Consider the following 17759-nt stretch of genomic DNA (forward strand, 5'->3'; position numbering starts at 1 on the left):
CGTGGTCATTCAACAGTGTGGCCACTCAGTAACAGACTAAAGTCCTTAAGGGCTTGTCCTGCAGAGCTTTATTTGAGGGATCCACAGAGAAAACAAGCACCTCACTTCCACAGCTTCTTGATAGACATATTTTTCTCACTGTCCTTCTGCATGACCTGGGGAGAGAAAGCATCCAGTTATAAATGGAATAATAAACACATGCTCTGTCCCCGCTGTTTGAAACCCCATCTGCAAGGGTAGAGAGACAGGAGGCCTCTACCTTGGCGACAGCCATCTCGAAGTCCTCCTGGGTGACGTGGACCCGCCGCTCCCGCAAGGCGTACATGCCGGCTTCGGTGCACACACCCTGAGCAGAGAAGGGAAGCCAGACACTGCTGCTGTGTCCCAGAAGCCACAGCTTTCTGCCTTAGCCCCCCTTTCCTTGGGCCCTCTGGGTACCTTCACTTCAGCCCCTGATGCACCAGGCATGAGCTCGGCGATTTTCCGCAGGTTGATCCCCCGGGTCAGGTTCATTTTCCGAGAATGAATCTTTAAGATGTCCAGCCGGGCCTAGAGAGGGGAGAGAGGGAAAGCCTGAGCCCTGTGGCCTCCCCCCACAGCCAGAGCCACTCCCAGCTCTGCCCCTCACAGACCTCCTCATTGGGGGGCGGGAATTCAATTTTTCTGTCGATGCGCCCGGGGCGAAGCAGAGCGGAGTCCAGGATGTCAATCCTATTTGTGGCCATGATAACCTGAGTGGAGAAAGGGGGTGGTGGTGGCATCAGCCAAGCCCTTCCTCAGGCTGCTCCTTGTGCAGGGCCTTCCCTTGGACGCCACCTCACCTTGATATTCTTGGTGGCTTCAAAGCCATCGAGCTGGTTGAGCAGCTCCAGCATCGTCCGCTGCACCTCACTGTCCCCTCCAGAACCCCCCTCCAGCCGTGAGGAGCCAATGGAGTCAATTTCGTCCATGAAGATGATAGACGGAGCGTGTTCTCGCGCCATGACAAACAGCTCCCTCACCATCCTTGCCCCTGTGCAGAGGCCAAGCTGGCGTTACGGAGGCAATGAGCTCTCTACCCTCACCTCCACCCCCTTACTTCTGCTTGGTTTTCATGTTTCTGCCCATAGTTACCTTCCCCAATGAATTTCTGTACCAATTCAGAGCCAGAAACGCGAATAAAGGTGCAGTCTGTATGATGAGCCACAGCCCGGGCCAACAGTGTCTTCCCAGTGCCTGGGGGTCCATAAAGCAGCACCCCCTAGAGAGGAAGAGCAGGACTCAGAGCAGAAGCCAGTCCCATTACACTAGGGAACATGTATCAAGTGCTCACTCTGGGCTATAGCCTGTGCTCGATGCCAGGGGTATAAAACATGAACTTTGAGGTCCTTCCTAGTGCTTTTCTCTGAGCTTCTGCAGTACCCTGGCAGGGCTCCTCTGAGCCCCTCTTCCCTGAGGAGGGCCAGCGCAAGTGGGGTCTCCTTAGAGAGGAATGACAGCTCCTCTGGGGCAGGACGTGCTGGTAACAGCGTGACCCTTCCACACAACTCTCGCTTCTCACCTTGGGCTGCGCAATGCCCAGCGCTTCAAAGAGCTCGGGATGCTTGACAGGCAGCTCGATCACTTCTTTGATCTCCTTAATCTGCTTGTCCAGTCCGCCGATCATCTCATAGGTTGAATCTGGCACCTTTTCCACCATCATCAGGGACACCAGTGGGTCTACCTTGTTGGGCAAGATCTTGTGCAGAGTGTAGCTGTCGTTCCTTAGAGCCACCCGGCAATTGGGTGTCACCTGGGCAAGGGGAGAGTTAGGAAGTGACGTGGCAAGAGCTGAGCCCAACCTCCCACCTCACCTGCTGCACTCACGTCGTTGATGTCGATGTTCTTGTCCACATCTACAACAAACTTGCCTTCTGGATGCACCTAAAGAAACGAGGGCTCGTGACCTTTCCTGACCGTCACCAAACCCATCCACCTCGCCCAGGAAGACCCATGAGCCCTAAAATAACAGAACAGTGTCCTGGCAAGACTACACACAGAAGCATGAGAATGCACAGGGCATTGGGCTGCTCCCTGGAGGCCATGGTGCCTTTACCTTAACCAACACTTTTTTCTTATCCATGGCCCGGACTACTTCCCCCACGTAGGAGCCCTGTTCCTGCAGCAGCTGGAGCTCTTCCCGCAGTAAGCGAACTGGATGGGAAACAGACATAATGGTCACCCAGCTTCTCTGGTGTCCCTTCTCCTACAGACTCAATTCAACAGGCATGAATGAAGCACGTTCTGAACTTTTAGAAGAACATAAGGTCAAAATTTAAGTCTCTAAAGGGATTACAATGTAGCTCGGAAGAGACATGCATGTGAACAGCCAAGTAACAGTGCAAAGCATAGCCTCAGACTCTATGAGAAATAAGCACCGAACGTGAAGTCTCAGTTTAGGGAGATTTGAACAGTTAGACCTTGGACAGACTGTCCACATGCAACCTTCCCATCTTTGCCTCCTCACCTTTTGCATTAAGCTCATTCCTCTGTGCCTGCAGCCTCCGGAGATTTTGGCTCTTATCATTTACAATCAGCTATGGAGAACAAGAAACAGAGCAGAAAACACTAGGAGGTTAATTAAGCTCTTGGCCAAGATCCTCACAGGCTGGTATGAGCTGAGTGACAAGAGCACAGGGCACCTGCACGTTCGATTGTCCAGTAGGATCCTAAGGACTCTGTCCTTACTTCCAAGAGTCTGGGGCCTAGGGCAGCCATCAAAAAAGTCTAGTTGTCCTAACACACTGCTCCAGGAATAATAAGCCTTAACGGAGAAAACTTAAGCTGCCACACGTAGTCAGTTTCTTGTGAGGCAATGACATGCTTGGCACTGCTGCCAAATTAACAGGTAGGTAAAACTAAGGGAAGCCACTTAAAACGTCAAGATCTGTTACCAAACTGTAAGCAAATATAGCATTACCTGCCCTGCCTCTCTTCTGGACTACTGTGGAGGACAAATGACACCACATGTAAGAGCACTTAAAAAATGATAAACCTTATATGATAGCTGCAAATGTACCAGGAATTTAGAAAATGTCCTTGGGACTTTCCTTCCTCCAATGTATGTATTTTCCTTATTGCTAGAGTCCCTGCTCCCTCTTTAGGCTGGAGCACTGCGCTGCCCAACTCCTTTTCACTAAGTCCCAAGAAATCAGCATTATACAGACTGGGCAGTTCTGTCTGCCTTCCCACTCTCACCCTGCTCCAACCAGAGTGGGCTAAATCTCAAGAGAACCTTCGTGCTCCCTTAAAAACCAACTCTCACATTCAGACTACTTCTAGACAGAATGGCATTTGGCTAAGAGTACCTTTTAGGCTAAAAGTTAAAGTTTTCACGATGTCTAATAAACTTCGAAGACTTTTTACCTTCAAAGGGATGGGAGTTGAGAAAAACAAGAGACTTAACTTCATATACTTCCTATAGCTAGCAGTTATTCTTTTATTGCGCCCCCCAGTGGAACTAAATGGATTTGTAGAAACACACTCCATCAATCCTTCATCCCTCCTCTAGCTACCTGTGGACCTCGAGTCCGTCCTCACCTGGAGTTCTTCGATCTTGGACAGGTAATACTGGCGGAGTCCACTGCCTGCCTTCCCCTCTTCCAGCTCCATCTGAAAACACAGTGTAATTATAAAACAGGCCAACAAATTTTCAAGGGAAAAACCCACTTGCAGCTTGGGCTTTAGAGGAATGATCTGGGTTCGAATGCCTCAGTCCATCTCTAACTCACTCCACTTCCCCGTGACTAAACTAAAAGCAGAATGAGAATGCCGCCTACCTCCCAAGACTTCCAGGAGAACCGAGAGACAACATACACGAGAGCGCTTTGTACATACACGATTGTACATACACGATTCAAGCGCTATAAAAACCCGAGGTATCACTGTTAGAGGTGGAGCCACCTGGAGGAACGGGGCCTTACGTCCGGCGACTCGCCGACGAGCCGGTTCCAGTTCCCATCGTTCCCCTCACTCCCTCCGCTTCCACAGAGTCTTCTTCTCCCGGCCCTGCTCTGACCCGCCGGGGGCGGCGCTGACACAGCAGATCCGGTCCTAGGCACGGCCCAGTCTGGATTGGCCCACCCACCCCCGACCCCTCCAACCCACCCGACCCTGCTGCCCCGGCCGGCGGGCCACCTCAGATCACGCCTGCTTCGCATCGAGCCCCCATCCCCGCCCGGCCGCTGCAGCCGCCATACCTGCTCCGGTCCGTCAAGCGCCATCTTTCCTTTCTCACGTAGACCGCCGGCATCTGAGGCTCTTTAGCGCGCAGGCGCAAAAGCAGGGGCTTAGAGTCCGGCTACCCTAGAAGAGAAGAATTCCGGGTCAATGGGCGGGGTGTGCGTCGGGACAATTACAAAAACAGAGGCCATGATAGGAAGGTGGCTACGCGAGGTCAGGAGCTTGGAAAGGGATGAAAAGACCACAGAACTACTAAATGTTGCTCTCTAGGAACTCGCTTTTAGTTCAGGTAATCTGCTCACCTTGTCCCACCTTCCAACTTCCAATACTTGAGACCATAGAGAAGAATTTGCGGCCACACTCAAGATGGCGGAAACGTGGAGGCGGGGACGCTAGTGGAAGCGGAAGTACGTGTGCTGTCCACATGTGCTTCTGCCAGAGTGGTGAAAAGGGCCCGGGTTCACGGTGTTTGCAGAGTTAGGTAGGGCACGGAGAGCGGAATTTGGTGGTCCAGAAGGTCCGGAAAGAGACGTTCCAGTTTTTACTCTGTCCCCAGACCGAGTGACACTCCCCCCGTTTCACCATGGGCAAGAAGGGCAAGGTCGGGAAGAGCCGGCGGGACAAGTTCTATCACCTGGCGAAGGAGACCGGTGAGTTAGTGTCCGCGCCGTCTGCGAGCGAACGAATGCCCTTTTCGATTCGCTCCCCGCTTCCCGAATATTGAGTTCCTGATCCCCAGAAGGGGTGGTGGGTTGTGAAGCTGCATAAATCACCCTGGGAAAGCGCCCCACCGAGTTTAACTTTTTGTCGGTGCCCCCAGGTTACCGCTCCCGTTCCGCTTTCAAGCTGATCCAGTTGAATCGCCGCTTTCAGTTCCTGCAGAAAGCTCGAGCCTTGTTGGACCTGTGTGCTGCGCCAGGGGGATGGTGGGTAACACCCGGCACCTGTGGCTCTTCATGGCTGCTTTCTGGGTTCCGGCGTTGGATGACTGAGAGTTGCTTTGGGGGAGGGAGGGTGGGATACAGTAATACCAGTCTCACGTTTCTCCGTAGAGGTAGGTCTTAGAAAAAAGGTCTGAAACTTGTACGTTATATGCTCCGGCCCCTGCACTTGGTAGTGGTTCTTAATACACATGGTGAGAGAGCATATTGCCAACGGAGGGGGACAACAGTCCTGGATTACTTTAACTGGTATTACTTTCTTACAGGTTGCAGGTGGCTGCTAAGTTTATGCCTGTATCCAGCCTTATTGTAGGTGAGTAACATGTGGGCCCTCCCTGACTGTGAAGGGGTTGGGAGAGCGAGGTACTAACTGCATTCTACATTTCCTTTTTCCTTGCTTGAGGCAGCCTTTTGGAACTCTCTGACCTGATTTCTTCCAGGAGTGGACCTGGTTCCAATCAAGCCTCTTCCCAATGTGGTGACACTCCAGGAGGACATCACGACAGAACGCTGTAGACAGGTAATAGGAATCTCTTTTCCCGTCTGCTTTATATGCAGACACTCACGTCTCTCCCTCTCACCAAATGCTCTGGAGGCAAGCCTTTTCAGTTTAACACGCCTTGAGCAGTGCCTGCATCGTCCATATGACAAGGCCCATGACACCCTTAGGCTCCAGTGCTTTATTTAATCGGTAATAAGGTGTTTGGAATTGGAACAAGTGCAGAGATATTGTTGAAATTTTTTTCAATGCGAAAGGGCTCACTAATAGACTGTAAGCTCCGTGAAGACAGATGGGAGTTGTTGTTTTTTAATTGTTGCATCCAGTGCCTGGCACAGGATTTGGCCTGCTGTGGGCATTGAGCAAATGCCCACGTAGACAAATGGCTGAATGATAGCTGTTGCTTTGTGGGTTTTTTTTTTTTTTCTGTATAGGCCCTGAGAAAGGAACTGAAGACCTGGAAAGTTGATGTTGTGCTCAATGATGGGGCCCCCAACGTTGGGGCTAGCTGGGTCCATGATGCTTACTCACAAGGTGCTGAGAGTGAAGGGCATGGAGAGGAGGGTGGACGTGGGCGTGCCACTCAGGCTACAGAGGGTCTCAAACGAATTGTCTCTCTCCCACAGCCCATTTGACACTGATGGCTCTGCGTTTGGCTTGTGATTTTCTGGCCCGCGGAGGCTGCTTTATCACAAAGGTTTTTCGTTCCCGTGACTACCAGCCTCTACTCTGGATCTTTCAGCAACTCTTCCGCCGTGTCCAGGCCACTAAGCCCCAAGCCTCTCGACACGAATCTGCAGAGATCTTTGTTGTTTGCCAAGGTGCGCATCACTTTTTCTTTCTCATGAGTTGGTTTCTTAGCTATCGAAGCATGCTTTCCTTTTTTTTTTTTTTTTTTTTTTAAGTTTTTATTTATTTGACACACAGATCACAAGTAGGCAGAGAAGCAGGCAAGAGAGAGGGGAGGGGGAGAAGCAGGCTCCCCACTGAGCAGAGAGCCGGATGCGGGACTCGACCCCAGGACCCTGGGATCATGACCTGAGCCGAAGGCAGAGGCTTAACCCACTGAGCCACCCAGGCACCCCCAAAGCTTATATGCCCTGTCATCTTAGGATTCCTGGCTCCTGACAAGGTTGACAGTAAATTCTTTGACCCCAAGTTTGCCTTCAAGGAGGTTGAAGTTCAGGCCAAGACTGTTACTGAGCTGGTGACTAAGAAGAAGCCAAAGGTGTGTTTGGGGAATGGGGCCACTCTCAGGTCTTCGAGTTCAGGGGAACTTGGGCCTGGTGCGTCCTGCACGCACCTCAAGAAAAGACTTCTCAACCTTCCTTCTTTCCTCCCTAAGGCTGAGGGTTACGCTGAGGGCGATCTCACACTCTACCACCGTACTTCAGTCACGGACTTCCTCCGAGCTGCCAACCCTGTTGACTTCCTCTCGAAAGCCAGCGAAGTGAGTCCTCGGATTGGAGGGGTGCTGGGCAGCTCCAGAAACATGTCCCTGAAATAATCCCGACCCCTTTCCTTTCTCCCAAACAGATCTCACTGGATGATGAAGAGTTGGCCCAGCATCCAGCTACCACTGAGGACATCCAGGCGTGCTGTCAGGATATCAAAGTGCTGGGGCGCAAGGAGCTCAGGTATGCCATGGGGTGAGCACAGGTGCCCGGAGTCCCCAAGGCAGGGAAGGGCCTTCGAAGACGCAGCCGCATTTTTCTTCCTGAGGAGACGATATGAGGAATTCACCCAGCGCTGGATATTGGGGAACAGGATGTGCCTGTGTTAGACATTTGGGAGGGCCCTAAAAAGGGGACGGGGCAAAAGGGAAACGTCAGGGTCAGTCATGGTATTTCTGGGGCAGGTCCCTCCTGAACTGGAGAACAAAGCTCCGGCGATACATGGCTAAGAAGCTGAAGGAGCAAGCGAAGGCCCTGGACATCAGGTACGGCGGGAATCCGTGCAGGGTGGGGGTCGGCGGGGGTCAGCGGCGAGTGCGAGGAAAGAACCAAACTGCTGGCGCTCTTCTGTCAGCCTCAGTTCGGGAGAGGAAGAGGAGGAAGAGGGTGAGGAGGAGTCTAAGGCTGGAACTGGGCAGCAGCTCTCTAAGGAGGACGAAGAGGAGGAACAATTAAACCGGACCCTGGCGGAGATGAAGGCGCAGGAGGTGGCCGACTTAAAGAGGTGAGAGGAGCGGGGAAGAGCTCGGGGACCGGGAACCCCCGCCGCGGAGGCCCTCGGGGTGTGAAGACGGGGGAGGATGGAGGCACAGATGGGGAATCCTGAGGGCGAGGGCAGGCGGAACTCCTCAAATTGTCCGCTCAGGAAGAAGAAGAAGCTGCTGCGTGAGCAGAGGAAACAGCGGGAGCGTGTGGAGCTGAAGATGGATCTTCCTGGGGTTTCTATTGCAGATGAGGGGGAGACTGGCATGTTCTCCCTGCGCACCATCCGGGGTCACCAGGTGAGGCAGGCTGAGGGCAGATCGAGGAGACAGGACTGCCTGCTTGCTATTTGGATACAGGGAGTGTTGCATTGAATTACTATTATTATTTTTATTATTATTATTTATTTATTTTGACAGAGATCACAAGAAGGCAGAGCAGCAGGTGGGGGCGGGGTGGGCTGGGGAAGCAGGCTCCCCGCTGAGCAGAGAGCCCGATGCGGGACTCGATCCCAGGACCCTGAGATCGTGACCTGAGCCGAAGGCAGAGGCTTACCCCACTGAGCCACCCAGGCGCCCCGGATTTTTTTTTGAAGTGTGCTGAATGTTTACGGCTCATGGTTACTGTGTTCATCTGTGAAAGGTGACTCAGTGAGAGGAGACTGGACAGAATAAACCCCCGAGTTTTGTGCCTGAAAGGCCAGGAAGAAACACACATGCAACAGTAAGATGAGCGTTTATGAGCATGCTGTGGATTTATTGTTGTGTTGGCTGGAACATTAGAACCAAGAGGCCCTCTCTGCAGGAAGCATGGGTTCTAGTGGATGCAGCCACCAGGGTCCCGGGGATGCCGGGATGTGTGATGGAGGGTTTCCTCAGAGGAGGGCGGCGCTCTTTTGTTCCCCAAGACCAGGTTAGCCCCTTGCTCCATAGGCTGCTGCTCCTGATTAAAGCAGCATCAACAAGCAAAATGAACTTCTGAGCCTCTGGTGAGAATGGAAGACCAGGTCCTGTTACACGACCAGCAAAGAGCGCGTGGCGGTTCTGCAGCAGACGACCAGTTGGTCCTTCCGTGCCTTAGTTTCCTCCTGTGTAGAGAAGCATAGAACCTACTGCCTCGGTTCTAGGTTTTGGGGAGGAATTTTTAAAAGAGGGTTTAGGTGTAATCCCTGGTAATGTGGTGAATTCTGAAAAACTACTAGGTAGCTATTATGAGGAAGTAAATTTTGAGCCTGATAGTTCTTACGTAAAATAATTGTTTGATGTGTATTGCCTGATTCCTCTCTTCAGTGGAAATAACATTTGCAGGTCGTATTATTCTCAGGTAATTTTTGTTGTTGTTTTCTCTCGTCATGTGTGCTTCCTGAGAGTAATTTTTTAAGAAAAACCAATGTTTCAGACTATTTTAAGATTGGACGGTATATAGGCTTGAGGTGTTTATCTCTAAGCCTATTCTGCTACCACTGGAGAGGAGACAGCCAAGTGAGCTAGGTCAGTGACCTGGCTTTGAATGGACTTTTTGGGAAGATTTCTTCTTATTGGGGCGCCTGAGTGGCTTCGTCAGTTAAGCCTCTGCCTTTGGCTTGGGTCATGATCCCAGATTCCTGGGGTCAAGCCCTGTACTGGGCCCCCTGCTCCGCGGGGGGCCTGCCTCTCCCTCTTGCTCCCCTTGCTTGTGCTTGTGTGTGCCCACTTTGAAAATAAATCTTTAAAAAAAACCACTTTTTTAGAGAGTGAGCACATGTGCACCCCGCAGTGGGGGGAGGGCAGACTCTCAAGCAGACTCCCCTCTGGCAAGGAGCCTGATGTGGGGCCGGACCTCACAATCCCTAAGATCATGACCTGAGCGAACACCAAGAGTCGGACCCAGCCAACTAAGCCAACGGTGCCCCTAGAGTGGGAGGTTTTATTTTTATTTTAAGTTTTTGTCACACAGCAGAGGGAGAAGCAGACTTCCCACTGAGCAGGGAGCCTGGTGGGGGGCTTGAGCCCAGGACCCTGAAATCATGACCTGAGCCAAAGGCAGACACTTAATCGAGCCACCCAGGCGCCCTGGATGGAGGTTTCATGCACGTAGCCCATCCCTTCCCTGTCTGTATTTGCCAGTGTATTTTCAAACGTTGCTAAGATAACAGACACAGGGGAAAAAAGTGGTATATGCCTCCGAAGAACCCTTGACCTCTTTCTCTGTCCAATGCCAGCTGTTGGAGGCGGTCACCCAAGGGGATATGAGCGCTGCAGACACGTTTCTGTCCGATCTGCCAAGAGATGACATCTACGTGTCCGATGTTGAGGACGACGACGATGACGCATCTCTGGAGAGTGACCTGGATCCAGAGTTGCTGGCTGGAGTTGGAGGATCTCAGCATCTAAAGGACCAGAAGTGGTACGTAGGGGACTGTGCAAGCAGAGGCCTTGACGCCCTCGGCATGAGCCCTGAAGCAGAGCTGGGCATAGGGGTCGCCAGAGGGAGTTGGAGAGCAGGTCCCCCAGCCCCTACCCACTGTCCTTGGGTCTACAGTGTACAATTTGCTGAAGTAGAAGATGATAACAAAGAAGAGGAGGAAGAGAATCCACTGCTGATACCGCTGGAGGAAAAGACGGTAGCGCAGGAAGAGCAGGCCAGTCTGTGGTTCTCTAAGGTAGGAAGGGGCTTGGGGACCCGGACAGACCAGGAATTCGTAGGAGACCGGTGGCTGAGCCTTGCCCTCTCCCAGGATGGCTTCAGTGGGATCGAGGACGATGCCGACGCGGCGCTGGAGATCCGGCAGGCCCAGCTCCTGTCTGAGAGCCGTCGGGAGGCACGACGGCAGGAGCCCCCCCCGCCTCCCAGTCTGAAGACTGAGAAGAAACCTCCCCAGCACCGGGACAAAGACCCCAAGGGGCCAGAGGCTCTAGCAGCAGCCAAGACGGGCCCGGGGCCCGGCGAGGAAGGGGACGGCAGCTCGGACAGCGACAGCGACAGCAGCAGCGACGAAGAAAGGCGAGTGGCTGCAGCTCTTCTGACCTTCTCTCCATGTTCCGGGTTTCCACCCTTGGTTGTAGATACTTTTTAAAAAATAGTGATGATCTTGAAGTAAGTGGTCTGTAGTACAGCCTGGGGGGGCCTTTTGGGAAGTTTCTTGAGTATGCAGTAGGAAGCGGGGTTGCCGTGAGGCAGGAGTGGGGCTGGGGACTGGCAGCGCAGTGACACGGTCATCCCCCTTCTGCAGTTGGGAACCCAAGCGCGGGAAGAAGCGAAGCTGCAGGCCTAAGTCCGATGACGACGGGTTTGAGATTGTGCCTATCGAGGACCCAGGTTAGCTCAGCACCTTATGAAATAAGGAGGGGAGAGCGGAAGTCTGGGTTGGAATGGAGCTTGGACTTTCCCCTCTCCTCCCTAGCGAAACATCGGGTACTAGATCCTGAAGGCCTGGCCCTGGGTGCTCTCATTGCCTCTTCCAAAAAGGCCAAGCGGGATCTCATAGATGACTCCTTCAGCAGGTAAGGGGGCCAGGAAATCCCGACAGGCGGCCCTGGAGGGGGCGGAGTCAGGGGCGGGATTTCAGGGCCGCTGTCCTCTGTCTAGGTACGCATTTAATGAGGAGGAGGGGGAGCTTCCTGAGTGGTTTGTGCAAGAGGAAAAGCAGCACAGGCTCCGGCAGCTGCCTGTTGACAAGAAGGAGGTGGAACACTACCGCAGACGCTGGCGGGAGATCAACGCGCGGCCCATCAAGAAAGTAGCTGAGGCGAAGGCCAGAAAGAAACGGAGGGTAAAGAGTGGGGCTGCCTGCTGCTCAGTGCCGGGGCGGGAGTGGGGAAGAGTCTGCCTGACCGAGGTCCCCCCCCACCCCAGATGCTTAAGAAGCTGGAGCAAACCAAGAAGAAGGCAGAGGCTGTGGTGAACACCGTGGACATCTCAGAACGCGAGAAAGTAGCTCAGCTTCGGAGGTATAAAGGAGAGAGGGTCACCCACAAAGGTACACGGGGTTAAAAAGGGTGGCTGGGAGCCTCTGACTGTCCCTTCCATTCACAGTCTCTACAAGAAGGCCGGGCTCGGCAAGGAGAAACGCCAAGTCACCTATGTGGTAGCCAAAAAGGGCGTGGGCCGCAAAGTGCGCCGGCCAGCCGGGGTCCGAGGCCACTTCAAGGTGGTGGACTCAAGGATGAAGAAGGACCAAAGAGCACAGCAAAGGAAAGAGCAGAAGAAAAAACACAGACGGAAGTGAGCAGAGCCACCAGGGCCCCTGAGAAGACAGCGTGAGGACATGGAGGTGTGATTCCGGCCCCCCTGGTACCAGCTATAGGCTTCCTTGTGTCGGAGTTTGCTGGGAAGACAGGTGGGGTGCCTAGAACTCTCGCGGTGGTCCTGCGGGGTGAGGGAAGATGTTCCTCTGCCTGAAGGAAGGTCTTGGGCCATGTCCTGTTGATGCTGCTGTTGGCACCCCCCACCGGCCCCAAGCTCTCTTGTTCGGGACGTGGAGACTAGATGAGCAGTCTCCTGAGGGGAAGGTCGGCGTCAGAGTGGCAGTCACTCTCTGGGCAAGCTGGCCTCTCAGGCCTCCCCCATCCTCTTCTGTTATCTGAATAAAATCAGGGTAGTATTTTTCTGACTTTTAGTTCCCAATTCCCATTAAGCGCTAACTCAAGACAGCTGGGTGTTCACACCACGCACTGTTAAAAATCATAGTATATACTCACTGTGAAGTAGAAATGACAAACAATCCACAGGTCCCAGTAGTAAAACATTTACTAGAGCAAGCAGAAAGGAATGCACATCTTAAAGAAACCTTCACAAAGTCACAAAATTCGAAGTATGTATATTTCTTTTCCTTTTATAAACAAGATAGATAGAACAAAAAAATCATCAAAAATCATTTCAGCAAAAGATTTTTCTACCATTGTGGCAAGTTAAAAAAAAAGTACAATGAAATAGAAGACACTTTAAAAGCTGTTGAGTTTTTGTTTTTTGTTTTTTTTCTCAATTTAGTAACACTTCAGACCTGGAGCAGTCTTGTTTCCAGGATCATCTTCCTCTTCGAGGGTAGAGGCTCTCTGGGTCTGGCAGGCTGCTGCTTCCTGTCTCGACTGGATACAAACCTGGCTGGGACACCTGAGCATGGACTCCCACTTAGACATCTCCCTTCCCTGCAAAGTCTAGAAGCACCAAAATGCTTCCCCAAATCTCCTACAAACGCTTCAGTGGGTTGGGTTTGCAGAAAGCCAACTCCTAAAAAGCGGATTGCCTGGCCACATGGCTAAGAAAAGAAATCTTACTTGTAGATGTTTATAAGGTGACATTTTAGTAAAAAATATAACGCTACATATAATATAAACCTAGAGTGAGTTTTGTGCCCTAGAAGGCCCTTTCTTTCAGGGTATCCTCAATTGACCTTCACAACTCACCCAGAGCCCAATAGAAGGTTCCCAGCTCTCACTGCTTCCAAGAACCAAAGCAGCTTCCCAAGAAGACATCTGAAAACTGATCCAGATGAAGGGGTCATGTCTCCAAGCTCCAGCTAATCCACTAAGGGCAGGGGGTCCTTATACTTTGGGCCCCAACCCAGCCCTGAGACACCTAGTTACCAAAAATCTTTCTAAAAATAAAATTAAAGACAACTGATTTCACACTGTAGCACATACCCTCTAACTGTCCCATCGGCTTTTCTTGCGCTTGGGTGGCTCGGGGACAGCAAAACCATCAGCTGTCTTATCTGTCTTGCTGTCCACCTTGTCCATCTTGCTGTCCACCTTGGGGTCCACCTTACTCTCACGGTTACAAGCCTCTTTCCTGCTCTCACCATTCCGACCATCGTTTGCGCCTCGGCTCTCTCCGTGTCGACCGCCACCTCCTCCATGCCTGTTCTCCCCGTGACGGTGACCGTCAGCATGACGGCTGCTGCTGCCGCTGCTGCTGCTGCTTTCTGGGTAGCGGTATCCGTCTCCATGGCGACCACCATCTCCATGACGTGGACTGTCACCATGCCGATTGCCACTCTCTCCGTGACCGTGACGGCTGCCACCCCTGTTCTCCGTGTATCTCTCTCTCTTCCCATTGCCTCCCCCAGGCCCTTCTCGGCTGTTATTCCCTGAAGCCGTATTGTTGACTCCCTGTGCTCCAGGAGAAGGGTAGGTCACTGGAGCGCTGCTGAGGTTCCCAGTATTGCCAAAGCCTGGGATACCCTTGGTGGCACTGGCAATGGGGCTTTCTGGACTGTTATGGCCCTGTTGGGCTGAATTAGTTGGAACAGAATTCAAGCTCCCTGCACTAGTCCATCCACTTGCCCCAGCAGCAGAGCTTCCCGCCTTCTGGTTGCTTAAGCTGGCAGCAACAAAGTGACTCTTGTACTGTGACTAAAAGAGAGACAACAATAGCTAAGACAGCAGGTTCAAGAAACTTGGATACGTGAAGCTTGGAAATGAGACATAGAAATTCTATGCTCTCCTGGTACTGTAGGCCCCACAACCCTGTTCCTCTATTAATGAGAAAGAATAAATCTAGGGGACCTAGCTGAAACATCAGTCTGAACCCAGATAAAATGCATAAACTAAGGCTCAACCGGTTAGCTAGCTAACTAGAGGTCTAAGTATAGAGGGGTTCAGCGTTCATAAGAGCTCCAGAATCAAACTTGTCTTAGCTGAAAAAAAATGGCAATTACTCTCAACCTGATTATAAGAGCCTTGGAGGTGGGCAAGACTGTTGGCAGGGAGGGAACACCAGCCCTGCTACAGCACAACAGTCCCAGGCTCTGGGATAGCTCACGTCCCTGAGCCTCAAACTACCCAGCCTCTACACCTGCAGCTCCAGGTAACCTGGCCCGAAGCGGACATTCACAACTGGAAGCAGCTGAGGAGGCCTAAGTCTAGCAGTAAGCTTACAAGCTCAGCTACCCTCTCAGACCAGACCCCTCATCACTACGCAGTTTTTTAACTAACTGCTTGATTTCAGACCTGGAAAGCCGCTTTCATTGCTGTCAGCCGATCTCCCATGGCTCCCGTGGAGGGCTTGTAGGCCTCATAATTGCTCATCACGTTATTGTTGTTGCCTCGGTCCTTAAAAAAGAAAAAAAAAAAATTAATTAAAGAAAGAAAGAGAAAAAGGCATGCCCATGAGGACAAAATGAGCAGGAGAGCCCACTGCCAGAACCCGCCTCACATACTGGAGATACAAGTGGGTGCTGCGATGCGAACAGGCGATCTGTATTGAATGGGAAAAGGTACAGTAATAATTTTTAAAAAATCCTAGGACACCTGGTGCTTCTAGGCTGGGCATCTGCCTTTCGCTCAGATCACAATCTTGTGACCTGCATTGGGCTCCCTGCTCAGTGGGGAGCCTCCTTCTCCCTCTCCCTGCCACTCCCCTGCTTGTACACAGTCTTTCTCTGTCAAAGGAGGAAATCAAATTAAAAAAAAAAAAAATGCTTATCCTTTTTAACCCAGCAATTATGTTTTTAGAAATTAACCCTAATCCTGAAGTCAAATTATGGCCAAAGCCGATCGTAAGGTTTTATTTACACACAAAAGCGTGTTTACATGAGTCTGTGAAGCTTCACGCTCAGCATGAAGAGGCCACGAGGCACCAGAGAGCACATGCGTATTGCCCGTACACGGCCAAGGCTCTGAATCCACTATTAAAAGCCCACGTCTCAGTTTCAGCACTTACTGGAGTGTAACCTGGGGTGCCTCAGTTTCCTGACCAGCAGACCTGTGCTCCCCAGGGGGTTGGCAGAGGAGGTTAACACACATGAGTGCCTGCCAGCAGCGTGCCAACGTTAGCTACCATGACCACCTGCGTCACGCGCATGCCCATCACCGTTAGTGAGCTGGGGAGACGCTGTATCAGAGACACCAAAATGACAATAATGCTCCAGAAATACAGACTGGCAGTTTGTGTCTTTGGTTTACGAATCAAAGTGATATGAAACAGGTGGTTAAAAAGCCAGTAAGGGCGGGTGCCTGGGTGGCTCAGTGGGTTAAGCCTCTGACTTCAGCTCAGGTCATGATCCCAGGGTCCTGGGATCGAGCCCCACATTGGGCTCTCTGCTCAGCGGGGAGCCTGCTTCCTCCTCTCTCTCAGCCTGCCTCTCTGCCTACTTCTGATCTCTGTCAAATAAATAAATAAAAATCTTAAAACAAAAACAAAAACAAAAGCCAGTAAGGGGGCACTTTTGTTACCTGTTTTTTAAGAAAAGTTACCTCTCATCTCTGATACAATTTCCCACAGAATGTACGGACTCTTAACTCCAGGAGTTAAGAGTTCCCAGCAGCAGACTCTAAGGCCAGTGCTAGTGGGCTTGTTAAGTTTCTGATTCACCAGGTCTGGGGTTGGGGGAGCAGAAATACGCATTTACTGTTGCTCTAGGACCAAATTTGCAAACTGATGTGAAAAGATTGATTTCCTGAGCATATCTAGTCACCAAGTACACACAGATGCTTCTTTAAGAGAAAGTGCCAACATTCCTCTCTAGGCCAGGTTCTGAACTCCCTGAGGTAGAGGAGGACCGTCGTAACACCCTCCAGGACTTGGAGCGGCGCCAAGGGCACATCTACAGTCTGGCAGTCTGGACTCACCGTGTTCTCTGAGCCTAGGCCAGGCCGCTCCCTGTAGCCGAGGCCGCCTCCACCAATGTTCAGCTTTTTGCCTTTTCCTCCTTTAAAGCGGGATTTCCGAAACCAGGCATTCTGCATTGAACACAATTCAAAGTTAGGTCACAGGAGGAAGTGGCGGCCAGGGAAGGAGGACATCATCAGAAACGACGTGGGAAGGAAGAACACAGTAGTTCATCTTTAGCCAATGTATTTATGGCAACTGCTTGCAGGAACCACAGATGAGCTTCTTTGGGGAGTGCAGTCTATCAAATTCGTCAGGGGCCAAGCCCCTTATCTGAGGCTTCTGATACTGCTGTTTCTCAGGGCCTTCAGGGAGGGTATGAGGTGGTCAGCCTCCAACGTAGAGCACTTACTCGGGCTACTTCTAACTTCCTAGGGGAAAAGGAACTGACTTTCCATTTATTAATCTAGATGTACTACTGAACATACAAGTTTGGAGCTTATAAGAGGGTTCAGAAGTCAAAGAAAAAGACCATGTGAAGTGAGGTTCACCAGAACTGGCTCTAGGGCAGATGTCCAGGGCAATTAGCCACAAAACCGAAAAGTTTTATGTACTCAAAGCCTGAAGTGTTCCTTGAACCTGATTGCTGCCAGCACATTATGAATCAGATTTATGTTCTTTTCAGAATGCAAACATCAATGGAAGACATAGCCCTTTATCTAACAATCACACATTACAATCTAAGAGAAATACTTAAGAGGTAGGGCTGGCTTCAGAAAGGCACTGACCAGGGAAGCTGATCACACAGTCTGAGAGCACAGGAAGCCTAAGGCACAAAAAAAAGAGACGTAGGAAAAAGCCAAAGATCGGATATATCCTGTTCGAAAATGTAGTTTATGACAGGCTTTCTATACCTAGGAAATGGAAGGAAACATCATTTTACTCCTTCCTGCAATGCAGGTTCCTCCAATCCCAGAAGCCAGAGCAGGGGCAGCACACCACACTGCAAGTGCAGGATGGGTTGACTATTCTGTGCACTGACTTATGACTCTAAAAAAGACGTTAAGTCTCCACTATCAAAATGTGTATACTGAACCCATTTGTAATTTGGGGACTACACATGTTAAGATGACTCAGGACTTACTTCAGTAGAATGTCTAGCTTAGTTTTAGATTGGTAATCAAAGTGGTTAAAGGTCTCAGACTTAAGTCTATGAGAAACAGTTAAATACATCATATTTTCTTAAGACATCACACATTTTTAACTCCTCAAGATGAAGACTGGGAGTAAGGACAGTAAGGGGGAAACACCCACCTTTGAGATTAAACTTACAAGTGTGCTATGGGGCAAGCAGGCAGAAATTTCAGAGAGACAGATTTTAGCACACAGAAAGGAAAACGCTTTTTTCAAATCAATGTTGCTGAAAAAAGACCA

At 51.1% G+C, this 17759-nt stretch overlaps 3 protein-coding genes across 7 annotated transcripts in view; 1 reads left to right on the forward strand and 2 right to left on the reverse strand.

Moving 5' to 3' along the window:
* Window positions 1-45: 45 nt before the first annotated feature.
* On the reverse strand, window positions 46-4323 carry PSMC5 (proteasome 26S subunit, ATPase 5). 3 transcript variants are annotated; one of them, XM_059150075.1, is made up of 12 exons: window positions 4218-4323; window positions 3559-3630; window positions 2486-2555; window positions 2075-2172; window positions 1846-1902; window positions 1541-1771; window positions 1114-1240; window positions 822-1012; window positions 633-731; window positions 439-549; window positions 260-346; window positions 46-155 (listed from the first exon to the last, which is right to left on the reverse strand). In XM_059150075.1, the coding sequence occupies exons 1-12, from the start codon at window positions 4239-4241 to the stop codon at window positions 102-104; spliced, it is 1221 nt and encodes a 406-aa protein (XP_059006058.1). In that variant the 5' UTR covers window positions 4242-4323; the 3' UTR covers window positions 46-101. The 3 variants fall into 3 exon arrangements, with proteins under 3 accessions (XP_059006058.1, XP_059006060.1, XP_059006059.1); XM_059150077.1 differs by lacking the exon at window positions 4218-4323 and adding an exon at window positions 3922-4020; XM_059150076.1 differs by lacking the exon at window positions 4218-4323 and adding an exon at window positions 3798-3937.
* A 285-nt stretch (window positions 4324-4608) lies between these two features.
* FTSJ3 (FtsJ RNA 2'-O-methyltransferase 3) lies at window positions 4609-12625 on the forward strand. Of its 2 annotated transcripts, XM_059150062.1 has the most exons (20): window positions 4611-4850; window positions 5021-5126; window positions 5408-5454; window positions 5582-5661; window positions 6075-6174; window positions 6267-6461; window positions 6753-6868; window positions 6986-7090; window positions 7177-7277; window positions 7499-7579; window positions 7669-7818; window positions 7960-8095; window positions 9997-10181; window positions 10317-10437; window positions 10513-10778; window positions 11008-11093; window positions 11179-11278; window positions 11364-11547; window positions 11631-11725; window positions 11811-12625. In XM_059150062.1, exons 1-20 carry the CDS (start codon window positions 4784-4786, stop codon window positions 12001-12003), a joined length of 2514 nt encoding a protein of 837 aa, XP_059006045.1. In that variant the 5' UTR covers window positions 4611-4783; the 3' UTR covers window positions 12004-12625. The 2 variants fall into 2 exon arrangements, with proteins under 2 accessions (XP_059006044.1, XP_059006045.1); XM_059150061.1 differs by having other exon boundaries at window positions 4609-4850; window positions 9997-10437.
* Window positions 12507-17759, reverse strand: part of DDX42 (DEAD-box helicase 42) — a 41021-nt gene continuing 35768 nt past the window's right edge. For both annotated transcript variants that reach the window (XM_059150059.1, XM_059150060.1), the window contains 3 exons: window positions 16346-16456; window positions 14726-14827; window positions 12507-14128 (listed from right to left, as the gene is read on the reverse strand). In XM_059150059.1, coding sequence (XP_059006042.1) covers window positions 13421-14128; window positions 14726-14827; window positions 16346-16456 — 921 coding nt within the window. In that variant the 3' untranslated portion in view covers window positions 12507-13420. The remainder of the gene's footprint in view (window positions 14129-14725; window positions 14828-16345; window positions 16457-17759) is intronic.

Source organism: Mustela lutreola, chromosome 15, assembly GCF_030435805.1.
Source record: "Mustela lutreola isolate mMusLut2 chromosome 15, mMusLut2.pri, whole genome shotgun sequence".
In the NCBI taxonomy this organism is placed as follows: domain Eukaryota; kingdom Metazoa; phylum Chordata; class Mammalia; order Carnivora; family Mustelidae; genus Mustela; species Mustela lutreola.

Coding starts and splice junctions, on each gene's coding strand:
- PSMC5 (XM_059150075.1), bottom strand. CDS start 4,241: ATGGCGCTTGACGGACCGGAGCAG. Junction 2,556..3,558: donor CCAAGATCGAAGAACTCCAG/GTGAGGACGGAC, acceptor TGTTCTCCATAG/CTGATTGTAAATGATAAGAG. Junction 1,013..1,113: donor ACAGAAATTCATTGGGGAAG/GTAACTATGGGC, acceptor GCCTCTGCACAG/GGGCAAGGATGGTGAGGGAG.
- FTSJ3 (XM_059150061.1), top strand. CDS start 4,784: ATGGGCAAGAAGGGCAAGGTCGGGAAGAGCCGGCGGGACAAGTTCTAT. Junction 5,127..5,407: donor TGTGCTGCGCCAGGGGGATG/GTGGGTAACACC, acceptor ACTTTCTTACAG/GTTGCAGGTGGCTGCTAAGT. Junction 6,175..6,266: donor CCATGATGCTTACTCACAAG/GTGCTGAGAGTG, acceptor TCTCTCCCACAG/CCCATTTGACACTGATGGCT.